Source organism: Pteropus alecto, unplaced genomic scaffold (genome assembly GCF_000325575.1).
Source record: "Pteropus alecto unplaced genomic scaffold, ASM32557v1 scaffold111, whole genome shotgun sequence".
Taxonomy (NCBI): Eukaryota; Metazoa; Chordata; class Mammalia; order Chiroptera; family Pteropodidae; genus Pteropus; species Pteropus alecto.
Genome location: NW_006431915.1, coordinates 6,081,614 through 6,103,705, shown reverse-complemented (window position 1 = coordinate 6,103,705; position 22,092 = coordinate 6,081,614). Strand labels below are relative to the sequence as shown.

General features: G+C 37.3%; 1 protein-coding gene and 1 pseudogene across 1 annotated transcript in view; both read right to left on the bottom strand.

The window, feature by feature from the left end:
• UGCG (UDP-glucose ceramide glucosyltransferase) overlaps window positions 1-22,086 on the bottom strand; it is a 29,731-nt gene extending 7,645 nt beyond the window's left edge. The window contains exons 1-4 of the mRNA XM_006906105.3: window positions 21,900-22,086; window positions 5,474-5,615; window positions 1,026-1,128; window positions 251-352 (exon numbers count right to left, since the gene is read on the bottom strand). Of these exons, the coding sequence (XP_006906167.1) occupies window positions 251-352; window positions 1,026-1,128; window positions 5,474-5,615; window positions 21,900-21,997 (445 nt within the window). The 5' untranslated portion in view covers window positions 21,998-22,086. The remainder of the gene's footprint in view (window positions 1-250; window positions 353-1,025; window positions 1,129-5,473; window positions 5,616-21,899) is intronic.
• On the bottom strand, window positions 18,017-18,135 carry LOC112473167 (annotated as a pseudogene).
• Window positions 22,087-22,092: the final 6 nt, after the last annotated feature.

Genomic DNA, 22,092 nt, shown 5'->3' with positions numbered 1-22,092 from the left:
CAGGACTATACTTCTTAAATGTTTGGAATTTTCTCTTCAAATCGAAAATGTTTTTATACATGTTAACATTCCAGGTTAGCATAAAAAAAAGTCAAAATCTTAGTATAACTTGACATATAACCATGAAACAATAATGAAATGAATTTATTAGGCAAACAAAAATTTATTTTCAGAAAAATTTATTTTCAGATTGCTTTTGGGATTTTTTCATCAAATGAATAGTTTTATAAAATAAATAAGGAAACCTTACCTCTTATTCCACTATCACAAATCCAGATAAGGTCATACTTTGCAACTTCATATCCTGGCATTAGATTATTAATTTTAGGATTAATGCCAACTTTTTTGCCACCTAAAAATTTAAAGGTACAGCAGTGAAAAATTCATGCAACACTGAAAATATTTTTACTTCTTTCTACCATGTATCTAGACATGGTAGAGAGAAGTGAAAAGTATTTGCATATTTAATAATTTAAATGACATACTTTAAAATTATATTTTACATTCCTTGTTATTCATAACATATTTATAAAAAATTGCCAATTCTCAAAAAACATTATATTACTTATCTTTGAAAATGTATTAGTTTGTTTTCTAATTCTTAAGTTCTTGTATTAATGGTAAATATGAATCACTATTTTAAAGTCTTTAGAATAAGCCTATAAGCTTTTAGATAAATATTCTTTTTGCAATAAAATAAAAGTAAATTCTATAACTCACTCATAATTACAGTCAATGAGATACAGAAAAGGCCACACACAGTGAAAATATGAGTAAATATAATTTGGGGTAATTTTTTTTGCGTTATTTGTTAATTCCAAATATGAAAAAAACCTCTCTGTTTTTATAACTTAAGTTTTCTCCTAAGGATATAAACACCTTGCACTACTCCAATAAACATGCATAAAGCAAGCATGCCAATAACTTCAGTGGGTGGCTAACACTTTAATCTATAGTTTAATGCAAAGATTACTGAAGGCTAATACTGCTAAAGCAAAACGGTTATTGTAGAACTTGTTGCTTACCTATAAACAATCTAGCATCAACATTTGGATATTTTCCAAGAAGCTTCTTACATACATCAATGGCTGGATCATCATGATCTTGCACACAAAGGAGTACTTCATACTAGTCAAAAAACATATTTTATGTAAATTAACCCCTTTTACAAAAAGAAGCACTTATTAATATTTACTGATTTATCAAAAAGCATTAAGAAAAACAAGCAACTGCACAAAATTTAAAAGTTGAGAGTATTCCTAATGAATGCAAACACTTATGATATTTAGTGTTGCCTTTAACCTAGAGCAGCTTCTCCAGAACAGGCACCTGTTTGCAAGCAGGAGAGATGACGAAGAGATGGGCAAGCACCCACAGCTGAAGTCTTGCCATCCCCAGAGAGGCAGGACCTAGTAGTTAAATTGGATCTCAAGCTTCTCTCCATGCCCTGCATTGCTGAAGATTTACTAAATGCACACAGGGTACCTAGCAGTGTAAGAGCAACATAGAAAGCAACCAAAATAATCACACCCTCCATTCTCTAGCACTTTGTTTCTGAATGTAATATTATTTCATAAAGGTGCTATAAATTACATACTGCATCCCGTTATGATAAATTTAAAGGGCTTTCCCAAACTCTTCACCCGAAAAGGATAAAGCAATATTAGACTTCTGTTGTATAATAACTTTTGAAATAAAATAGAATTTGATTCAAAATGTATCACTCTGAAAAACATGCTTAGCCTTTTAATTATGAAAATACTCAGGATTTTATTTTGCCCAGTGCTGTTTACTCTTTGATAGTAAATTAAGGAAGTCATTTCTTAGCACTTAACTGGCTGTGTCAAAGCTACTCTGGGACATTTATTTTAAAAAGAGAATGCCGGGCCCTAGTCTTAGCCTTTTGAATCAGAATCTTTAGGGTGATTTTGACATTTAACCAGATTTATAAAACCGGATTTACAAAACCAGATCTAAGTTACCATTTAGTAAACTACTAAATTTTTAAAAAGTGTTTCCTTTCACATACAAAGGCTACTCTAGTATTTTGTGAGATACGCATTCTAAATAGTTCTTTTTTTCAAAAGCGGTAATAAATTCATGCTGACTCAATGACAAATTTCCTGCTAATCTTTCTAAAACAGGTTGAACATTTTTAAGCAAAGGAGGGAAGTTAATTTTTGCATGTCCATGCAAAAATAACAAAATTACCTGTTCTAAAACATAAAAAGAGCTAAGGACACAACTTTTTAAGTGTTTAACACAGGGACTAATTCAGGTAAAGGGAAGGCTATTTTATTTACTTCCACAGGTAAGTATACAAAAGTAAAAAGTGGAAATAAAATGTTAACAGTGCCCTTGAGCAAAATAATTAATTCCTGTTTCTCTAATATATAGTGTATCTCAGCAAAAACTGGCAATATAGAAATTAGTGACTGAGCACAAAAGAGCCAGGACTAAGGTCCATGAAGAAGGTAATAAAGTTAAAACTGTTTTTTACAAGTGAAGAAAATGTTTTCTCAATAATTAAATAGAAGAGAAAACAACGTATACCTTCCTCCTTCTTTCTACCTATTACATATTCTATCCATTATCTACTTTTAACAATGACTGACAAAGTGCCACTCAAGAGGTACTGAAACCAACTTTACAGCTACCTCGTTTACAGAGATCAGGTAAAAACCTGAGAATAGGAAGGGCACCACACTTGCCAGACTCCTGAAATTTCCCAAAGGGTTGACTCTAAGTCCCATAAAGTATCAGCCAACCTCCCAGTTTACCTGATTCAAAACGGTAGTAGTAACAGTTAGCTTCCCTACTATAATGAGCTGCTCAGCCAGTCTTGCTCTAAAATGCTCTTTGTTTTGCCAAACATAACAGTTTCTTTAATGTTTTTATAATTTATGCTATGTCAGGTATGACTGAATATAGTGAAAAAAATGTTTATTAGCAATACAATCCCATAAAATATAATTATAAAGCTAATCTTAACCTTTTTCCCCAGCAGGAGAAAACTTTGTAAAATAGAATACTAGAAATTTACTCAATAGGAAGGAAAAAAAGCTCTACTAGGTTATACTAAAAAAATTTTTGAGAAGTATATGGTGTTAATATTAGGGACGTTGTAGTTTACTTTTATAATTAGAAAATAAAATTATGAGCTAGAAAAACTAAAAATAATCTCTTGCATATACTGCTCCTTGTTTTATAAAAAGTATCAAAATTGCTTTCTCAACCAATTTAAATGCCTTGATGACATAATTTAAATGGAAAAAGAACTAAGTGAAAACTAGAGCTCTTGAGATAATCCCAAATTGTAAACCTTCATTTAGAAGAAGAAATCAATGACTGATTCTATCTTAACTGTTCATAATTAATGGCTACGTATGTTCCTGGAGTAATTTTTTAAAACTTTCTACAAATAAAACCCACACTAACTTCTGCAACCCTTTAAATTCCATGGCTATCATAAGAGCTGCAACATAAAAATTCCATAACTAGGTTTTAAGAGCAGTTGAGTGGGAAAAGGGGAAAGGGTAGAATGATGGGTAAAAAACTGAAAAGTGAGATTATGTTTCACAAGAATAAATGCATATGATTCTAACCTATGCTCTGAGATTCACTCATAATAAGTGAAAATATTCTTGCATTCATAAAAGTTAATTCTCCTTTGCATCTATTTATATAATGGGGCTAACTGAAATGGGGCTAATTATATGTATACAATGGGGCTTGAAAATTTTCCATTTTTCTCACTGCAAAGCCTTGTTTTACAATTAATTTTATTTATATGATTCTTCCTCAATTATTAAAGGCCATCCTTTGCATTTTTAGTTTGAAAAAAATCAAGTACAACTCAGCCATAAAATAAGATGAAATATTGCCATTTGTGACAACACTAGCGTGCTAAATAAAATAAGTCAGATAGAAAAGGATAAGATTCATGATTTCGCTCATTTGTGGGTTATAAAACAAAAAACAACAGACAAACAAACTCACAGACACAGACAACAGTATGGTGGTTACCAGAAGGGAAGGGGATTGGGGGAGGATGAAGAAGGTAAAGGGGGTCAGAAATATGGTGATGGAAGGAGACTAGATTTTGGGTGATGAGCACACAGTGGAATATACAGATGATGTATCATAGAATTATACACCTGAAACTTATGTAACGTTATTAAAAAATGTTACCCCAATATATTTAATTTAAAAATTAAAATTAAAAATTTTAAATCAGGTACATATCTTATTCTTTTAAATTACATATTTAATTTATCAGATAGATTAATACATGCATGTAATTTGGCTCTCTAAAATTATTCATTATATATATCAACACACACAAACTGGAATATAACTTTTTGCTCCATATTAGCTTCAAACACCTAGACTCCAAAACTCTGAAAGTGATAATATAACAACAACATTAAAAAATAACTGAATGATATTCATGTCTACATACTTAATAAGACCTGGATTAAGGCTATCACATCTGTCTTCGCTATTCCTTTCACTAGTGCTACTGAGAAAAATAAAGGCTAAAAGAAAAAAGACCATGAAAACTGTTCATCATGAGACGCGTGGTGTGTATATCTCACCTTCCTTCTAACTACTTGGGCAACACTGTCCTAAAGAAATCAGAGAGAAAGAGTCTCCAAGTGGCAAAAACTATTAAAAAACTGAGGCAATAAGGGTAAAAATTGAGACAAGTGAATAGAGACAACAGAAGAAAAACTAAGCAAGACTGAAAAACAAGCAGGTAGAAATTTAAAGACACAACCTTCTTAGAAGTATCTACCGCCACCAGAACGCCCTTTCAAAAGCACTATCTCAAACAGGCAATTTAAAAAGCAACAGTAAACTACTAACATCAAGAACTATTAAGTTCTCCTAAGAAACTAAAGGGAAGAGATAAAAAGAATACTCTCAACTCAGGAAACTAGAAGTTCTCCAATGAAGAAAGTACACTGAGTTTACAGATTTACAAATTATGTAAATAAATGAGATGAGCAATACAATTATGTAGTAAAACCCAGAAAAACAAAGAAATTAAAAATTACGTCGGACAAAGCCCTACCTTACCACTAACATTCCTGGCGCAAAGCCGGGTTCTCAGGGGCATTCCACTGAGTTCTAGCTGTCCTGCACCCCAGTTCGGGACACTGAGCTCTGCTTTTTCACTCTCACCGACTCCTCTTCTACTGTTCACATGCGACTCTTGTGGAATAAGATTTTTATATTCAAACCACCAGGCACTTAATACTGTCTGAGTTCCAGGAGGTTTATTCAGGGACTTCTAATTCAGACGGACACAGAAGCGGTTAGAAAAGGAATTTACACCCCTTCTTCGACTCCATTTCTGTGACTACTGCTACTACAACATACATTTTATGAGGCTGACATAATGAGGGGGAAAACACAAAAACAAAAACATAGTCTAGCCCATTTCTGAGGAGGACAACACGGTACTCACTTTGGGATAATCCAACTCAAAGAATGTTTCCAAGTTGTTGATGAGGTTAGGGTCCACCCCTTTCAGTGGTTTCAGAAGAGACACACCTGGGAGCTTGCTATATGGCTGTTTGTCCGTTGCCTTCTTGTTGAGGTGTAATCGGCTAAAAAGCAAAAGATATATACGTTATTTCTGGAGAATATATTAGTGCCAAATCTATGTATAGTATGTACAGAGTTGTCAATAAATTGCTAAGGTGGAAATTAAAATATTTCTTAATTGATATCTTTCTAAAGGGGATCTGAAAACGAAGAAAAGCAGAACCTAGTAAGGTTCAAGTTTAGGAAAACCGGAATTAAGCAGAAGGAATAGTCCAGTGAAGGCCAGACTAAAGACTATTGTCTACTGCTGTACTCTCGGTGCCTAGAACTATGCTGGGCATAGAGCAAGACATTCAATAAATACCTGGTGAAAAAATGAAAGACAGCGTTAGAGCCCACACATTAACTATCCTTCCTCCCAAACTGCCATCAAACTGGCCAAAGAACTATAAAAACGGTGGGGGAAGCGGGGGGAAATCCCTATCTGCACTAGAAAAATACGGAAGAATAACCAGAAAAATTTGAGAAATTTCCTTTACAAACGGCCCAGATAACACATAACTGAAAGAAGTACGAAGCCTCGTGCATGGCAAGCAAGAAAATGGGATAACTAGTAAACTCCCACTATTCACAAGTTCCAAATGGCAGGGGTGGAACAGGGGTAAGTTGAACGTGAGAAAAAAGAAATCTCAACGATGAGAAAATTGTCTATGAATGACACTGGAAAATATACCAGTGCCAGCAACTCACAGATAAGTTTGCCAAGGTTCTCAGTGCTGGTCCACGCCAAGAGTGCTGCACGCACAGGGCTTAAGAGGGAAGTCATGCCAATGAGGGAAGAGACAATGTAACCCAGTTAATGTCAGGCTGCTGACACCATAAAGAGATGAGATGCCTTCAGCAGAGGAGTGAAGTTTCTAAAGGAAATCACCAAAGGCTTCCTTCCCCCTTCTCGTAAGCATCTCCAAGCACTCAACAGAGGCCAGAACAAACATGGGACATCTGCAAGATATCTTAAGACACAAGTTCTTTCACATTTCAACACATCTGAACTCAATGGCATCTTACCATTGCTGGCAGCCAGATGACAGTCCTGACTTAGCAGCATGAAAACCAACCAATGAGACCTTCTAGAAGATGAAGAAAACGCCAGCATCAATACACTATTAATCTATGAATGACTTCTGAAGTACACCAGTACTATCACTCAGAGCAGTCAGCCACAGGCTCACTCCTAGCTAATTAAGGCAGAGCAGTAAACAATGTTTCAGGTAAGGCTGTACAAACATCTTTATAGAAAGAAAACAGGTTACCCACAATAGAAAACAATTTTAAACCAACAAGAAATTTAAAAGACAGTGTATCAATTTCCAATCAACATGCCAGAAGCCAGAAAACAACAGAGCACCATCTACAGCAGTGCTGCTCAGTGTGGTCCAGTCCACGAGCTGCTTTCTACTTGTCAGTGATGAGAAGAAACCGAGAGAAAGCACTGCGAAGTTTTAATAGCCATTTAATATTGCCACGATATCTGGGCACATGACCAGTAATTTATTTTTATTGTAGTTTACCACAGTATTAGTCTATGATGGATTGGAAAATTTTAAAGGACTGATCCTTTGTCATAGATAGGTTGGAATACACTGATCCACAGAGTTTATCTAGAAGGCTGCACAGAGATTAAACCACGATCTAAAATTCATATAACCACAAAAATGACCACTATTCCATTTCTAACAAAAGAGGAGACTAGATGTCTAGAGAAACCCACCGAGTACAGTACTTCAAGATTATATACTTGATTGAACAGGTAATATAACCACATGATTCACATCATAAAATATATTAAGATGTTCATTAATATATTGTCTCCCTGTCCCCCATTCCGCCTCATTCCTATCACCACCTCCCCAGCATTATTAGTGTCTTACCTACCCTTCTAGAGATTTTTTAAAATGCATGTATACAAACCAAAACATATACATACATGTATAGAAATCCTCACATAATGTTTATAAGTTTATCCCCTCCTTTTTAATACGAGTGCACTAAAAGCATGTTTTTAAATACACAATTGAACTGTTAGGAAAATAAACGAAAGCCTCCCAGGACAGAAATGAGGAGAAATCTCTGAGTGAGTGAGTGCTGGAGACATTGCTTGCCCTGGGGCCCTCTGTCGGCCCTGATGACCTAGAGATGGTGACAAACCTGAGACAAGAGTCATAGAAAATCTGTTCATAGAACCTTCTATAAATATGGAATCGCTGAAGGGCAAAGTAGGAAATCCTGGCCCACAGAGGGAAGATGGGGATGCTGCCTATCTAGGATTCATCGTGAGTAAAGGGAAATAAAAGGAAAAATTCTCTCTGGAGAACACCTAATCACATGCGTTTGGAACCCAGAAAGCAAACTACCTGTGTTGGTTGAACAAATCCCAAGAGATGGAATGACGGAGACCATCATATGTGACCACAAATATATGAAAAGAACAACACAATGTCTAGAAATGAAAATTATGATCACTGATATTAGGAACTCAATAGACAGGTAAAACAGAAGGTTGTGTATACACAGTTTTTAAGAGAGAACTACAGAAGTGGAACCAGATTTGAAGGAATTATCCAGAATGCAGCACAAAGAGGAGGAGAAGCAAAGACACTGAAATCATGAAAGAGTCTGAGACACGGAGGACAGAATAAAAGGCCTAAAATCCCAGAAATTTTTATTTCTTGGTCTTGTTGTGTGATCACTACGTGCTATTAAACTCTATCGAAACATGCACGTGAGGCGATGACCAATCACAGAGAAACCCGGCTCACAGACACACTGCATTTGGCAAGGCTTTAGATTAAAAACGAGGATAATTTAAACAGTGCTAAATAGTCAGGTGCTGATCGTATTTCTCCCTTCTTCCACCTCTTTATTAAGACGTTTTTACTTTAAATGCTAATACGGCGATGCCTCCCTATGCTTTGAAGAGCTTTTCACATCAAGAATGCAGTTCTTTATCAAAGACTCTGTGACTCGCCAACAACAATGACGCCCTCTCCAGGTTTATGGTGAAGAGAACTGATCACAGAACCCCTTACTGGTAGCTCAAAAGTGGCCTCAGTGGTAGAATCCTCCAAGTGGCCTGGTTTTATGAGTGGCTCTGACAGGGTCCTAACACAGTGGTTTCAAGCCATGGTTTCTGCATTACCTAGATGGCGTGAACTTGAGCTGACTGCACCCACATGTTGCACAGGATTCCTGGTGGGTGCCCATTTCTACCCGTAGCCTAGACCATGTGTTTTGCTTTCTTCCAGGATTCTGGGTATAGAAGTTTCTGTTTCAGGTTCTATACTGGGAATCCAGTTCAAACTTCCTGTCAAGCGTTTGGCTTATGGCCCTGACCTTTTGGGGGAAAGGGGACTGGGAGAGCACCTTTAATACCGGATGCATTACATACATATAGTAAAGTTACATATAAGTATACAGCTCAACGAATTTTCTCAAAAATGAAACATCCATGTGACCAGTACCCAGATGAAGAAACAAGAGTGTCACCAGAACCCAAGGACTCCTTCATGTCCCCTTCTTCCATCTACTCCCCTCAAGGGTAACCACCACCCTGACTTCTAACACCACAGGCTAATTTTGCCAGCTTTAAAATTGTATCTAAATGGAATCCTATAGGACGTACTCCTTCGTGCCCGGTTTCTTTTACTTCACATCATGTTTGTGAGATTCACCTTGGTGGTTACACTGAGTTATAGTTCATTTACTCTCATTACAGCAGAGTATTCCTTGTATTAACAGACCACACTTTATCTACTTTCTGTTGATAGACATTTGGGTTGTTTCCAGGGTTTGGCCACTACAAAGAGTCTGCAGTCTTGTCTCTGTCCTTATGTAAGTATCAAAAAAAAAACCCTGGCGCCCCTTCTCCCATCCCACAGGACTGCAACTTTTGGACAAGATGAAGAGACAGAGACTGGATTTACTCTCACATCTGAAACGATTTAAAAAAATCATACACACATGTACATATGCCTTACTGTTGAATTGTATGCCCGAAACTTACTGGATTTCATGAACCAATATCACCAGAATAAAAAAAAAAATCATACAAAATATAGGAAATGATGTTTTTTAAGATATTGGACATCAGGTAAAGAGGTACACTGATTCCTGAGACTTGGAAAAGAAATAAGTTGAGCCCTTCAACTGCCCCAGGTTACTGCTTTGAGACAACTTCCAGGCCATGGCATAGAGAAGAGAAACCCAGGCAGAACCCAGGAGGATCTCTCCTGAATTGAAGAGACGGAGTTGACAGTCCAGAAATATAAAAATATCCAGCACCCAGCAAAAGTAAATGGAGAATGTCTGGCACCTAATAAAAATTTACCAGGCAGGCAAAGAACCAGGACAATATAACCAATGATGTGTGTGTATGGGGGGGGGAGGGGGGGTGTCGATAATTAGAAAACCACCAAGAACTGTCACCGGGATTGACAGTAGATAAGCCTAACTTTGCACTCCCTCTTCATTTCTGGGACCTGGAGATCTTCCTTTCTTATTCTTAGCGCCCCCCACCCCCCGTGTGTGTGTGTGTCTATCTGTGTGTGTAACCATTAGAGCATTTCTATGTGTTTAGACTAGGAGAAGTGACTCACATGTGTGCACGCCACCTCTGGCCACCTCTGTTTCAGCAGCAACTTCTGTACAAGTCTGTGTAAATGCACTGTGATACAGACTATAATAAAGCTATGTTTAGACCACTTTGTGAGTGAAGAAATTGAAGACTCTAACTTCTCCTGAGAGGTGGTCCTTTAAGAATTTCATACTCCAAGTCTGGTCCACTGACCAGGAGCATTAACATCAGCTGAAAGCTTGCTAGAAATTCAGAATCTGTGTTTTTAACAAGATCTCCAGGTGATTCACAGGCACGTTCGAGCTTGAGAAGCACTGCTTTAAGACTCTCCCGGGCTATAAACCCTTCCTCGACTTCACTGACAAGGCTGAAAAGGCTGTAGTTCATCCCATAGGCAAGAGATAACCATGAAATACCATAAGGAAGGAACAATGATCATTTCTGTATTTACAGAAGTTAAGAAAATAAAGTAGAAGCAAGGGAGATGGAAGGCGAAGGAAAATATTATAAAAGCCCAAAAGAAAAAGATGGGTGTACAAATAAAGAGCAGAAAGTAGCAAAGGAAATGAAGAGAGAAAGTAAGAATTCAGAATTCATGGGGCTTGGCCGGTGAGCAATGAGGAAGGTGGAGAATGAGAAGTGCAAATGGATGACTCCCAGGCTCGGGTGTAGGAAACCAGTGGTGTCATTCATAAAATCTGGGCCCAAGAGATGGGAGAGAGCGATGAGCACTGTTTCGAACACACTAATTTTAAAGTTACTCTTAAGACTACAAGTGGACACTACTGTTTTTCAACATTTAGTACATGTAACGTCCTATGAATGTGTATTTTTATAAACATCTCAAAATGATTCTGGTGCAGTGAATCACACTTGAAGACACACTACAGTAGACTATAATTTCCCAGGGCCCAGCAAAACTATGGTACATAATATGTTCCTAATTTTTTTAAAAAATGCTGAGTAAATGAAGAGTAAATAAATAGATATATAGAGCTTAGAAGGTATGGTTAGTCTAGAGATAAATATACGGGGGCCATCCACGGTTTGATAAATACATAATCTCTCCCATGTAGAACATGCCATCAGCAGGTGGCCACAAATCAATATAACTAATATTACAGAACCAGTAATGCAAGAAGGGACACTAAGAGTGAGCGAGTGACAGAGAAGTAGAAAGACAGCCAGGAAGAAAGTAAAGTCACAGAAGGGTTTATTTGGCTAGGCTGTTTTCTTTTTGAAAGGGTTCAAGAAAGAACAACATTGAACATTGTGAAGAGGTCAACACAAGAACTGCGATGTCCACTAGTCTGAAATATCCACTGGTCTGTGTCCTTGGTGACCTCAGAGCACTCTGGGTAGGGGTATATAGATTTTAAAAAAAAAGGTTAAAAGGTACATGAATGGGAGGTGAGATGTGATAACAGTGAATAAACAAACACTAGCTTTTCCTGAAACCTGACGGTGAGTAAAAGGGCCAAAGACTGACTAGATGGAGAAGGGCTTTTCAGTTTAATTTTTAATTATTTTTTGCTTTTAATACTTGAGTATACATGGTAAGGAGAAAGAACTTGTGAAAGGGTAAAGAAAGAGAAAATAAAAAGTAATTAATGACATGTTAGGATCCACCGTGTAAAGTAGGAATTACAGTAATCTGACAATCATGAGGGTAGAATGGTGAGGGTCTGCCAGTAATGGGTGACAGAGCTAAATATAGAAACAAAGTACTGCCAGATAGCACTGTGGGCTTAGCTGAGATCTGAGACCATGAATGTGTAGCAGTACTAATCCACATGGCTGTGTGATGACCCTCTACAGGACTTTGAAAGTTGAGAAGCTATAAATTATGATGGGTTCAGGATAACAGGGCAGACTGATATGAAGGAAGGCCAGGGGCAAGATAATGAAGTGATGAACTGTGAGTTCTGGGTTAGATGGAGAAATGGAGCCAAGAGGTAGAAAGTAGAGGTCACAACTGTGGATAAATATAAATACCACAGGGAAGTTGTTCTCAACTTTGACTGCACATGAAAATCACTTGAGGAGTTAAAAAAAAAAAAAAAAAAATCCTGATGCCCAGACCACTTAAATCGAAATCTCCAGGGCTGAGACCCAGGCAGCCGTCTTTTTAAAAAAATCCCTCTCAGTGATTCCAAAGTACAGTCAAAGTTGCAAATATTGGGCCTAAGAAGACTAGATTACTGTAAGAAGAGGAATGAGGTGGAAACTCTTAGAAAGATCAGCAGTTATGGATGGGATGGCTTGAAAACCAGAAGCCTGTGAAGGAGCTATATCTATACAAGTGGCGTGAGGATGCGGAAGAGAACAAGCAAGGCTCTCTCCACAGAAATCTAAATGTTGCCAATGATCAGTAATTTAAGATTCACAGCAACTGGAGAAATTCCCATACAGATACCCTATTCCTATGGATTACTTCTGGGATTATTTTGAGGTTATCGTTGGCAGTATATATAGCATGCTGGTTTAAGAGCCTGGGCCGGAGGTAGACGGTCTGGATTTCTATATCAGCTTCACAGCTGTGTTATCCTTAGCCAAGTTACTTCTTTATCTAAAGTTTTTCTTTTTTTTTTAAGTGTGGATAATAGTACCTACATTATGAAGTAGTTGTGAGAAATAGATGACATTCAGCCACAAAATAAACATTCAATAATAGCTATTATTGGCAATTTTAAAAACTCAGCTAATTTTAAGGACATTTCCCACCAAATATAACTTCTCTGAATTACCATAGTTCTGATAAGAGATTTAGAGATGTTGAACACTGACGACACCCATACACCAAAATGGAAGAACTAGAAATCCATACATTTAAAGATTCATACATATTTCAATATTAGGTCATCATGTTGGTTTTTCACAAAAAAAAAGAACCAACTCTCATGTATTAAGAAAAATCTAACGGGGAAAGGAGAATCATCAAAAGCCCCAAATCACAGTAAAAAATGGTCAAAACATGATATAAAACACATTTAATACAAAGTTTAAATTATATCCAATATTTAGGATAAAATTATTTTCAAAGTTAAAATCACACCCAATATTTAGGAACCAATTTTACGGACATCATCCGAAATGTAAAAACAATGCAAGTATGACCATGAGGAACATTAAATACCACAAATTACCATCCACCGAAAATGACCTGTTACTGTTTTTCAGTTGAGCTCCCCTTTTAAACTATGAGATGAGTTCTCAGTTGGGCAGAGCCACCACATAATCCTGGCTTCTCTTAATTCCTCTATCTTCAGAGCCTGATTCAAAATGTTAGATTCTGTAGCCACTTGGCTCAGTGAAAGGTTGCCACCCTCAGCTGAGAGACAAAGGTAAAATAATTTCCATAGGTCAATGTACAAAGTAATAGATGCAATGTACAAAGTAACTACTGGTTACTATGTAATCCAAACAATACTACATTCTGGAATGAAGGTGTTTTGAGGAACTCTAGGAAAGACTATTCTGTTTTGTTGACCATTGAATCACCACACCCAGCACAGTCCCCAGAGCAAATATGACAAGGTGGCCTTCCCAGGCCACTCTTGCCAGAGGGAAGGCCCTGCCCCACAACTCCAACACTTGGAGCTCTCAATCAATGGCAGCACGTCTCAGGCATCAGGACCAGCAGAGCCATAATTTGGAATTTTAATATTGTTAGTTCTCTTGGAATAGAATCTGCCCACCTAACATGTACATCCATTTGATCTTCAGAAATTTGATTTTGTTACATTTTCAGGAACACTTTGAGTATAAAAGGAACGGACCTCCTATATGGCTAGTCGATGGTTTCGATTTGTTTCATTTTTAAAGAATAAAATGATCCCAAAATGTAAGTGAGCAATTTCAGGAAGATAGAAAACACAGTCAAATTTCAATGTGTCCTTTTCCTGGGGAATTATTTCTAAATTAAACTTTAAATTAGGAGCTAGAGTCACTCTGTGGGAAAACACAAATCCCATCCATATAATTAAGGCATGTCACCCCCATGCACAGGGAGGGGGAGGTGATCACAGCATGCTGCTGCAGGGCCGTCCCTGCCAGCAGCAGGGATGGGGAACAGGACTGCATCTGGGGTGCCTTCTCAGAGTAGCAAGTCCAAAAGGTCACAAGGGATGAATCACAGGCAAAAGAGAGAGGCCTTGAGGGTCCCGTCTTCTGTTGTGACCTTGAGGAACATCTATTTGGGGAACATTTCAAAGACCTCCAAGTGATGGTAAGAAATATCCAGGGCTTCTGCTGGGCTTCAGAGCTGCTTCGGCTTGATGAATCCTAATTGCCTCTCTGCATAAGGGTTTTCAACTTTTGAACTGATGGGGTGGTCTTATTTTTCCTAGCTGATTTTTTATTTTCTAACATCTCAATCTCTAAAATTCTTAGTCTTCTTCATCATTTCAGCTTATTGCTTTATCCTTCTCTGTTCCGTCCCAAACTCACTCACTCAGTTTAATAGATTGTACCATTTTAAAATGTATTCTAATTGAGTTTTGAGCAGGAGGGAAGCCTGGTATAAAAGGAAACTTCTTAGAGAGAGGACGGGCTGTGCTCTTCCCATTTAGTCAGAGGAGCAGCAACCTAATACCATGCTGCTCCTCCTAGAAGTGAGAAACAAGAATCTCCCTCCCGGCTTCTGAGGGAGAATATGGATTCCTTGAGGGCAAAGTTCACCTTGCTAACAGCCCCAGATTGTGCTGTCTTTATATTTCTTCTGTGTGATTCAGTTGAAGCAATTTATCTGACTCCAGGAATTTCTCTCTGCTGCATGCTACCAAGCTTGTTAATATTTCATGTAAAAGGAGGCTGACTGCTATATCAGCAGGTCCCCTACTTCCTACAGTCCATGCCAACAATTTCCAATGATTAAAGGCTTCATTTGTTACTTATAACTGTGCTCTTGGAGACTGTAACTGTGTGATTATGATCACTGTGTGTCATGTTATTTTGATACAGTACTTATCTTTTCAAAAATGGTATTTCATCAAGAGGGGATTCATCAGCAATACAAAGCACCTGAACTCTGCACACACAAGATGCCCCAGAGAGCACACAATAACCAACAGTGAGTTAAATTTATTGGAAAACACAAACTATATCCACTGGACAACAGAATTATATACTACACAATACAAAAGATTCCATCACCATAGAAAACAAATAGATCTTTACTAATTTTGCTCCTTTCCCCCAAAAAAACACCTCAACTCACCAACTCTTAGGTGATAATAGTTAGACCTGGTGAATGGAAAATAGAGTGTGGCATTTTGCTACTAGCAATTAAGAAAGGCACCCAGATGATATGGTCTTAGTAGATAATGCACAAAAAATACAAGAGACCGTCAAATGTACCATAAAGTCAAAATCCACTCTTTTCAAATCAAAAGGAAACTAATGGGACTATCCTAATTCTCTTCTACACAATTCCCCAAAGCTGAACGTAATGTTTAAATTAAACTATTTTGTGAATAAAATTAAATTCTGTGGATGGAGAAAAAGTTGAGGGAACTTGTTATGATTTGCACGTCAACTAACTGAGGATAGCATGGGACTCTGCATTCCCCAAAGCACAGATCCAAGTGTAAAGATTATGAACAGCAAGACAGGCATTCCCTCTGGAAAACGTTGGGGGAGAGAGAGTCACATTTGTAGGTAAACATGTTATTGATAGAGCTGCTATTTTAACCAGCAATTAGAAATAGTGAGAAAAAAACGGTTACCTTTGGTCCCACAAAGTTCATTAAAGTCCACAGCTCTTGAAAGCATCCCAAATTCTGGCCATCTACCTCAAATCACAATTGCCAAATGATACTGAATTAATGAATGAGCAAAAATCCACCATTACTACTGGAAAAAAGTCAAAGATCATTTATTCGACAAATAATAATTGCGTATCTAGTAGACATTGGAGACCAACGGTAAATCAGACAACATCCCTACTCTCAAAAGCTTACAACCCAATTGGAAAAAGTGAAAACTGAACACACATTTACAATTTAGATGAGTAAAATCAAGGAACTATGAAAGGACATAAGAGGGGATGCCTACCCCAGTAAGGAGCTGAAGTCTAAAATTACTTGATGGAGTCGGAGTGAAACAAAAAGGAGGGAAGGGAAGCAGAGTAGGAGAGGGAGGGAAAAGAAAAAAAGAAAGGAAAGAGAATTCTAAAGAAAGTACACTGCATAGTCAAAGGAATGCCAGTAATTCAATGTTGCTGAAGATGCAGGTACAAGGGATGGCTCTTGAAGAACTATAAAGATGTTGTTAGAGAGTTTGAATTTTACCCTGAAGGCAATGGGGAACCATGGTAAGATTTTAAGCACATGATTTAAGATTAGAGCTCCAGCAGGATAAGGCTGTAGACAGAGATACCAGTGAGAAGAGATAGTTTCAATAATCTCGGGTAGACATAAAGTATAGGAAATGATGTTGAAAAAGGAAAGGGATGATGAATCTACAACCGTCACTGAATATTAACACTGAATTACAATTTTCATTTTGCTTTTTAAGGCTATCACATTATAGTCCAATTCAGTATCTTCTCAGGCTCAGGTTAAAGGGGCTCAATTGGCCCCATTCATGCACCAAAAGGTGGTCCTGGCAGCAATGACCTGCACTGATCAACATTTGACCAAAGTCCAAGTGCATCCTCAGAACTAAAGAAAGACAAGAAGCTCTCAATTTACATTCCACTAAGGCTCAGAACACCAATGTATTAATGAATTTAAGGCAAAAACCATGCTATCTAAAAATGATATTCAAAATTTATAATTAATTTCTGACAGGTAGTGTATCAGTTATGTTCATATTACGAGTGTTTAAATTCCATTCAAAAGCTATGCAGCAGGTATAAAAATCGTTATACTAGAAAAGTCAGAAAAAGCAGAATTAACTTGAAAAAAAAAAATCTCCAGGAAAAGGATCTCTGGTTTACAAGAGGGTAGTTAATATTTACAGGCCTGGCACCCCGAGTCAATTAACAGAAAAGAGAAAGCCTAATACTAAACATTAGGACATTATGTACAGAAGGGGAAATTGTGATAATCTGAAGAGGGGAGGAATGGGGAAGAGAGAGAGGAGAAAAAGAATGGAGATGGAGGAGAAAAAGGCAAGGTGTCATGTTTAGATTCCCTTATCATCCAGCAATACGGCTCTTAAAGGCTAAAAACAGGAAGAAAACAACTGGTTCCAGGCTCTGATATGATGTCACTGCAGCCCTCGCTATCAAACCACACTAGCTCTCAAAAAAGAAAAACTCAGAAAGATCTCTTAACCAACTCTGCCTACTGAGGCCACAATTATTAGTTATTTTTAGGAAATAGAAATCTTGGGAATAAGAGCCTTGAATTTCAAATGCTCTAATCTGAATATTACCTTTAACATTATAGGCAGAAATCTTACAAATGTCTACCATCGAAAATGTGTAATGAAATGACTAAGCATCAGTTCAATATTAAAATTGGAAAGGTGTGCTCCCTTAGGCTGCACATATACTAAAATTGGAAAGGAGCAAAGCAGCATGTAGAGACACCAGCGAATATAGTTTCAAAATATTGAAAATAATCTAGTTTATAAATTACCTCATTTAAAAAATATCCCAGGCTTATAGCAATTATAAGACATTTGTGATATCAGAACAAATAATTTCATGGAATAAGAATTGTTCATTGGATTAATCATATTCAGCTCCATTTTTAAATAGAGGCCAATACTCAGCTCTTGACCTCATTTATTTATTTATTTTTTAGGTGAAGTAACCCTTGGTTGACCTCACAGATTGCAAGGGCCTTGTCAGCTTACAATCCCTTATTTTTTAATTTTTTACGTCTCTAGCACCTGGTCTTCCTAGGTGGTCTCCCATTCAAGTACTAACAAGGCCCGACCCTGCTTAGCTTCTGAGATCACACGGGATCGGGCTTGTTCAGGGTAGCATGGCCACAGACTTCATCTCATTTTAAGAAGATACAATACGACAGAGCATTGAATCTAAATTAACTACATACCATTACACAGTGCATTTTTTAAAATATAACCAATTGTTTTCTTTAATGTTTTTTAAGTTTGTCTCAGCGATTTCACTACAATATTTGCATGACTTAAACATTTTTTTTTTTAACAATTAGGAGCCCACAGATTCTGCATCTGAAAACCAGACATGGAGCCATCTGAGTTTTTGAAAACAGGCTCCATTTCCACGAGTTTCAAAGAAAGAGGGTACTGATACCTGTTTACTTCAACTTATTTACACTTTACCTTATTTCAAGAGAATTTTAGAAGACATAGAACATATGTTCAGAAAATATATTCTTCAATAAAATACAGAATGCTCAGCACAGTATTTTAACCAAAATGTTGTTGCCAACGTTCTTTAACTTTGCTTGTCAAAATGTTGAGATATCAAATTTGCAATTTTACTAAAGAGTAGAAAGAGAGAGAAAAAAACTTAGTTCTCTGCTTAAAAATATCTCAAATTAACTTTGGAAGTATCTTTCCTTCAGCAAGAAAGGAAGCAAATCAAACATGAAAATAATTTTGAAGGTGAGACCAGAAGGAACTTACCAAAAAGAAAAAGGTAAAATAATTGATACATCAATTAAGCTGATTATTTGCTTTATGTTCAGTTATCCATTTCAGAAAGGTATTCATAAGATTCCTTTATTTAGCGAGTCATTATAATCTGTTGTAAACTAATTGCATTTTCTTTATTTCCACATAACTTTATAGGATCCTGTTACTGTCAATAAAAAAAGTAACTCTGTGGGGTATTAGAAAATAAATACAAAGTCTCTCTACAGTATTTCGACTTAGCTAAATGTTAGTATTATTCTCAAAAACTAGAAGTATTTTAAGAAAACTGCAGTTTAGCACAAAGTAAATAACTTAAAACGATTCAGGAGCTGTCTTAAGTCTAAACACTCCTTGATGGTTACTTAGAGTATTTGGCTACATCACCAGTGTTAATTTTAATTAAAGAAGTGTGACCTCATCGTTATGTATACATAAAATAGACAAAAACGAATATTTCATGGTCCTATGCTGAAAGAAGTCAATTTTCTCCAAATTGAGCCATGCATTTAACAATTCCAGTTTAAAAAACAAGATTCTAAAAGTTCATCTTTAAGTAAAAATGTGTAAAAAGTCAAAAAAGTTTGCAGATGTATAATGAGGGGCTTGCCTCACTGGTAATAAAACTTCTAATTAAAACAGTGGATGATGTCTGGTATAAGAATACATCGATGAAAGAGCACTGGGAGCCTTGAAATAAAACCCCCAACTACATAGAAAAATTTAGTCTATCATAAATACAGTATTTCAAAACTGCAGAATAATTAAATAATCATTCAACGAATGATCCTGGAAAAAGTGTCTAAATATTTAAATGAAGCTAAAATGAAGGCTTTAGATCTCATTATAAAACAAAACGAAATATTGAGTACATTAAAGAGTAAAATGTAAAGAAAGAAAAAAAAGAAGAAACTAAGAAAACTCAAAATACTAAAAAAACAAATGGGAAAAATTATATCACAAAAAAAATCTTTATATCAAAAAGATCAATGCAGCAATAGATTACAACACAGGCAAAGGATTATAAATATGTAACTTACAACTAGATGTAATTAACATATAAATGTGTTCAATGGAACTAGTAATTAAAGCAAAAACAAAAGCAAACAGTAAAAAGCCTGATACTTATTAAGGAAAAAATGGGGACTATTTTTACAGGGTTACTAGGGCTATGAACAGATACAAGTTTGCTATAGAGCAATATGTATCAAAGTTTAAAATGTGCACCACTTCCTGCAGAATAATAACTCAGAAATGTAAACTAAGGAGGTCATCTCTCAAAAATTTATGCAAATGAATTCATCGGTGTTGTCTGTAATCTTGAAATACTGGGAACAACCTAAATACCATCAAAACCAACAAATAAATATTAGTATGTCATATATGAAAATGCCATGCATCTATTAAAAATGATGCAGAGATCATATACTTATTAACATGAAAAAAAAAAAAATAGCCACAACTTGTTACATGGAAGCTCCATGTGAGCAGAGGCCCTGAATGTCTTGTTCAATCTTATTTCCAGCACCTAGAACAGTGCCTTGTACGAAAGAGCGTCCCAAAAAGCATTTATTAAATAGATGAATTTCAAAAGCAAGTTACAGAACAATCATAATAAGGTCCCTTTCTTTCTCCTTCCTTCCCTTTCTTCTCTTCCTCCACCCATCCCCTTTATCTTAACACACAGAAATATAATAGGAAGGAGTGTCACAAAAAGTTGACATGGTAATGGTTAACAAAGGTTTGGTGTGTATGTGTTTAACATTCTTCTTTACTCCTCTCTGTATTGTCTAAATTCTTTATATAGAAAGTACTTCTTATTTTATGATTGGAAAAAGTAACAAAATTGTATTTTAAACATTCATATATTTAAAATGAACTCCAGAATGTTCAGTGACCACAGCTCACAAACTCTAAAAACTAAGACCAACAATACCCAAGTGGCATGTTTCCTTTCATCTTCAAAGAAGTATCTGTGTGTCTTGTACAGTGTAGCATCCCTCTCCAGTACCAGGAAATGCCACGCTACAATAAAATGCAGCATTTTCAAAAGGAAAAGCAAACTTTTTCTTTAGTAACAAGTGAAAAAAACTAAAAATAATCCCTTAAAGTCCTCCCCTCTCCTCTACTAACATATACCCTATTCTAGTGGATGGTAAAAAATACCCCCGTACAATCATCCTTTTTTAGACTAAAAAAACCGTGAATCCCGGGCTCTACGCATGTCATTCATTTCTTTACGAAGGCTGATTTCAGTTTAACGACATTTAAACAACTCATATCAAAACTAGCCACATACTCCATGTCATTATACATCCTATCACCCTGTTTCACCTTATTCATGGACTTTATCACAATTGGGAAATAACTTTATTCGGATTTTTACTATCTGTCTCTTCCTTCTGGAACATAAGCTCTGAGGACAGAAATTCTGTCCTGCTCACCACTGTCTCCAGTGAATGTGGCATCTAGTAGGCCTCAAGAAGTATTCGTTAAATTAACAATGAAAGAGGGGGGATGACACACAAATCTAAACAAGACAACAAATAAGAAATTGGGGGTAGGGGGAGGAAAGAAAACATACTGAAATGTACAAGCTGACACAACTCAAGGCTATAACGCCAGGTCAGAGGTTTGGTGGCTATATTTCGAGGTGAACAGGTGCTTCACACCTATCTAGGGGCACAGAGCTCTTCCAGGAAGAATACACACAGGTTCCTAGGTGGCTGTGTACGCCTCCCATAAAAGTGGAAACGGTCACTATATAACAGAAATGTGGCCCAGGTCGAGAGGAAAAAAAATACACCATACATCTGGCTAGGCTGAAAAATCACACAAACCAAGCAAGCAACCTTCCGCGCGACATGTAAGAAGAACGTAGTCTCCTTTCCCCTGGCTGTGCAGTCAGTCGCCTGAAGCACGGCAAACGCCACCACCACCACCACTCGCCACTTTTCCCTCCCAAGGACCCCCCCCTCCCCAGCTCGTCCAGGAGGAGAGCGAATGGTGGAAACAGTCTGAGAATTAGCTTTCTCCACCCCCACCCAAATCCAATCCCCTCCGAAGCGCAATCCCTCCCACCCTCGCCTGGCCCTGAGGCCCCGACCCTCGCCTCTGGTTCCTTCAGCTGCCCCTTACTCACGTGTAGATGATGGCCATGAAATGCATCAGCCACAGCACCAAGAAGAGGACGAACCCGAAGACGGCCATTCCCTCCAGGGCCAGGTCCAGCAGCGCCATCCCCCGGCCCGGCCCGCTCCGGCCGCCGCGGCGGACAGCGCTCCCGCAACAGGACAGGGTAGGCGCCCGGCGCAGGGGCGCAGGAGGGGAGAGGT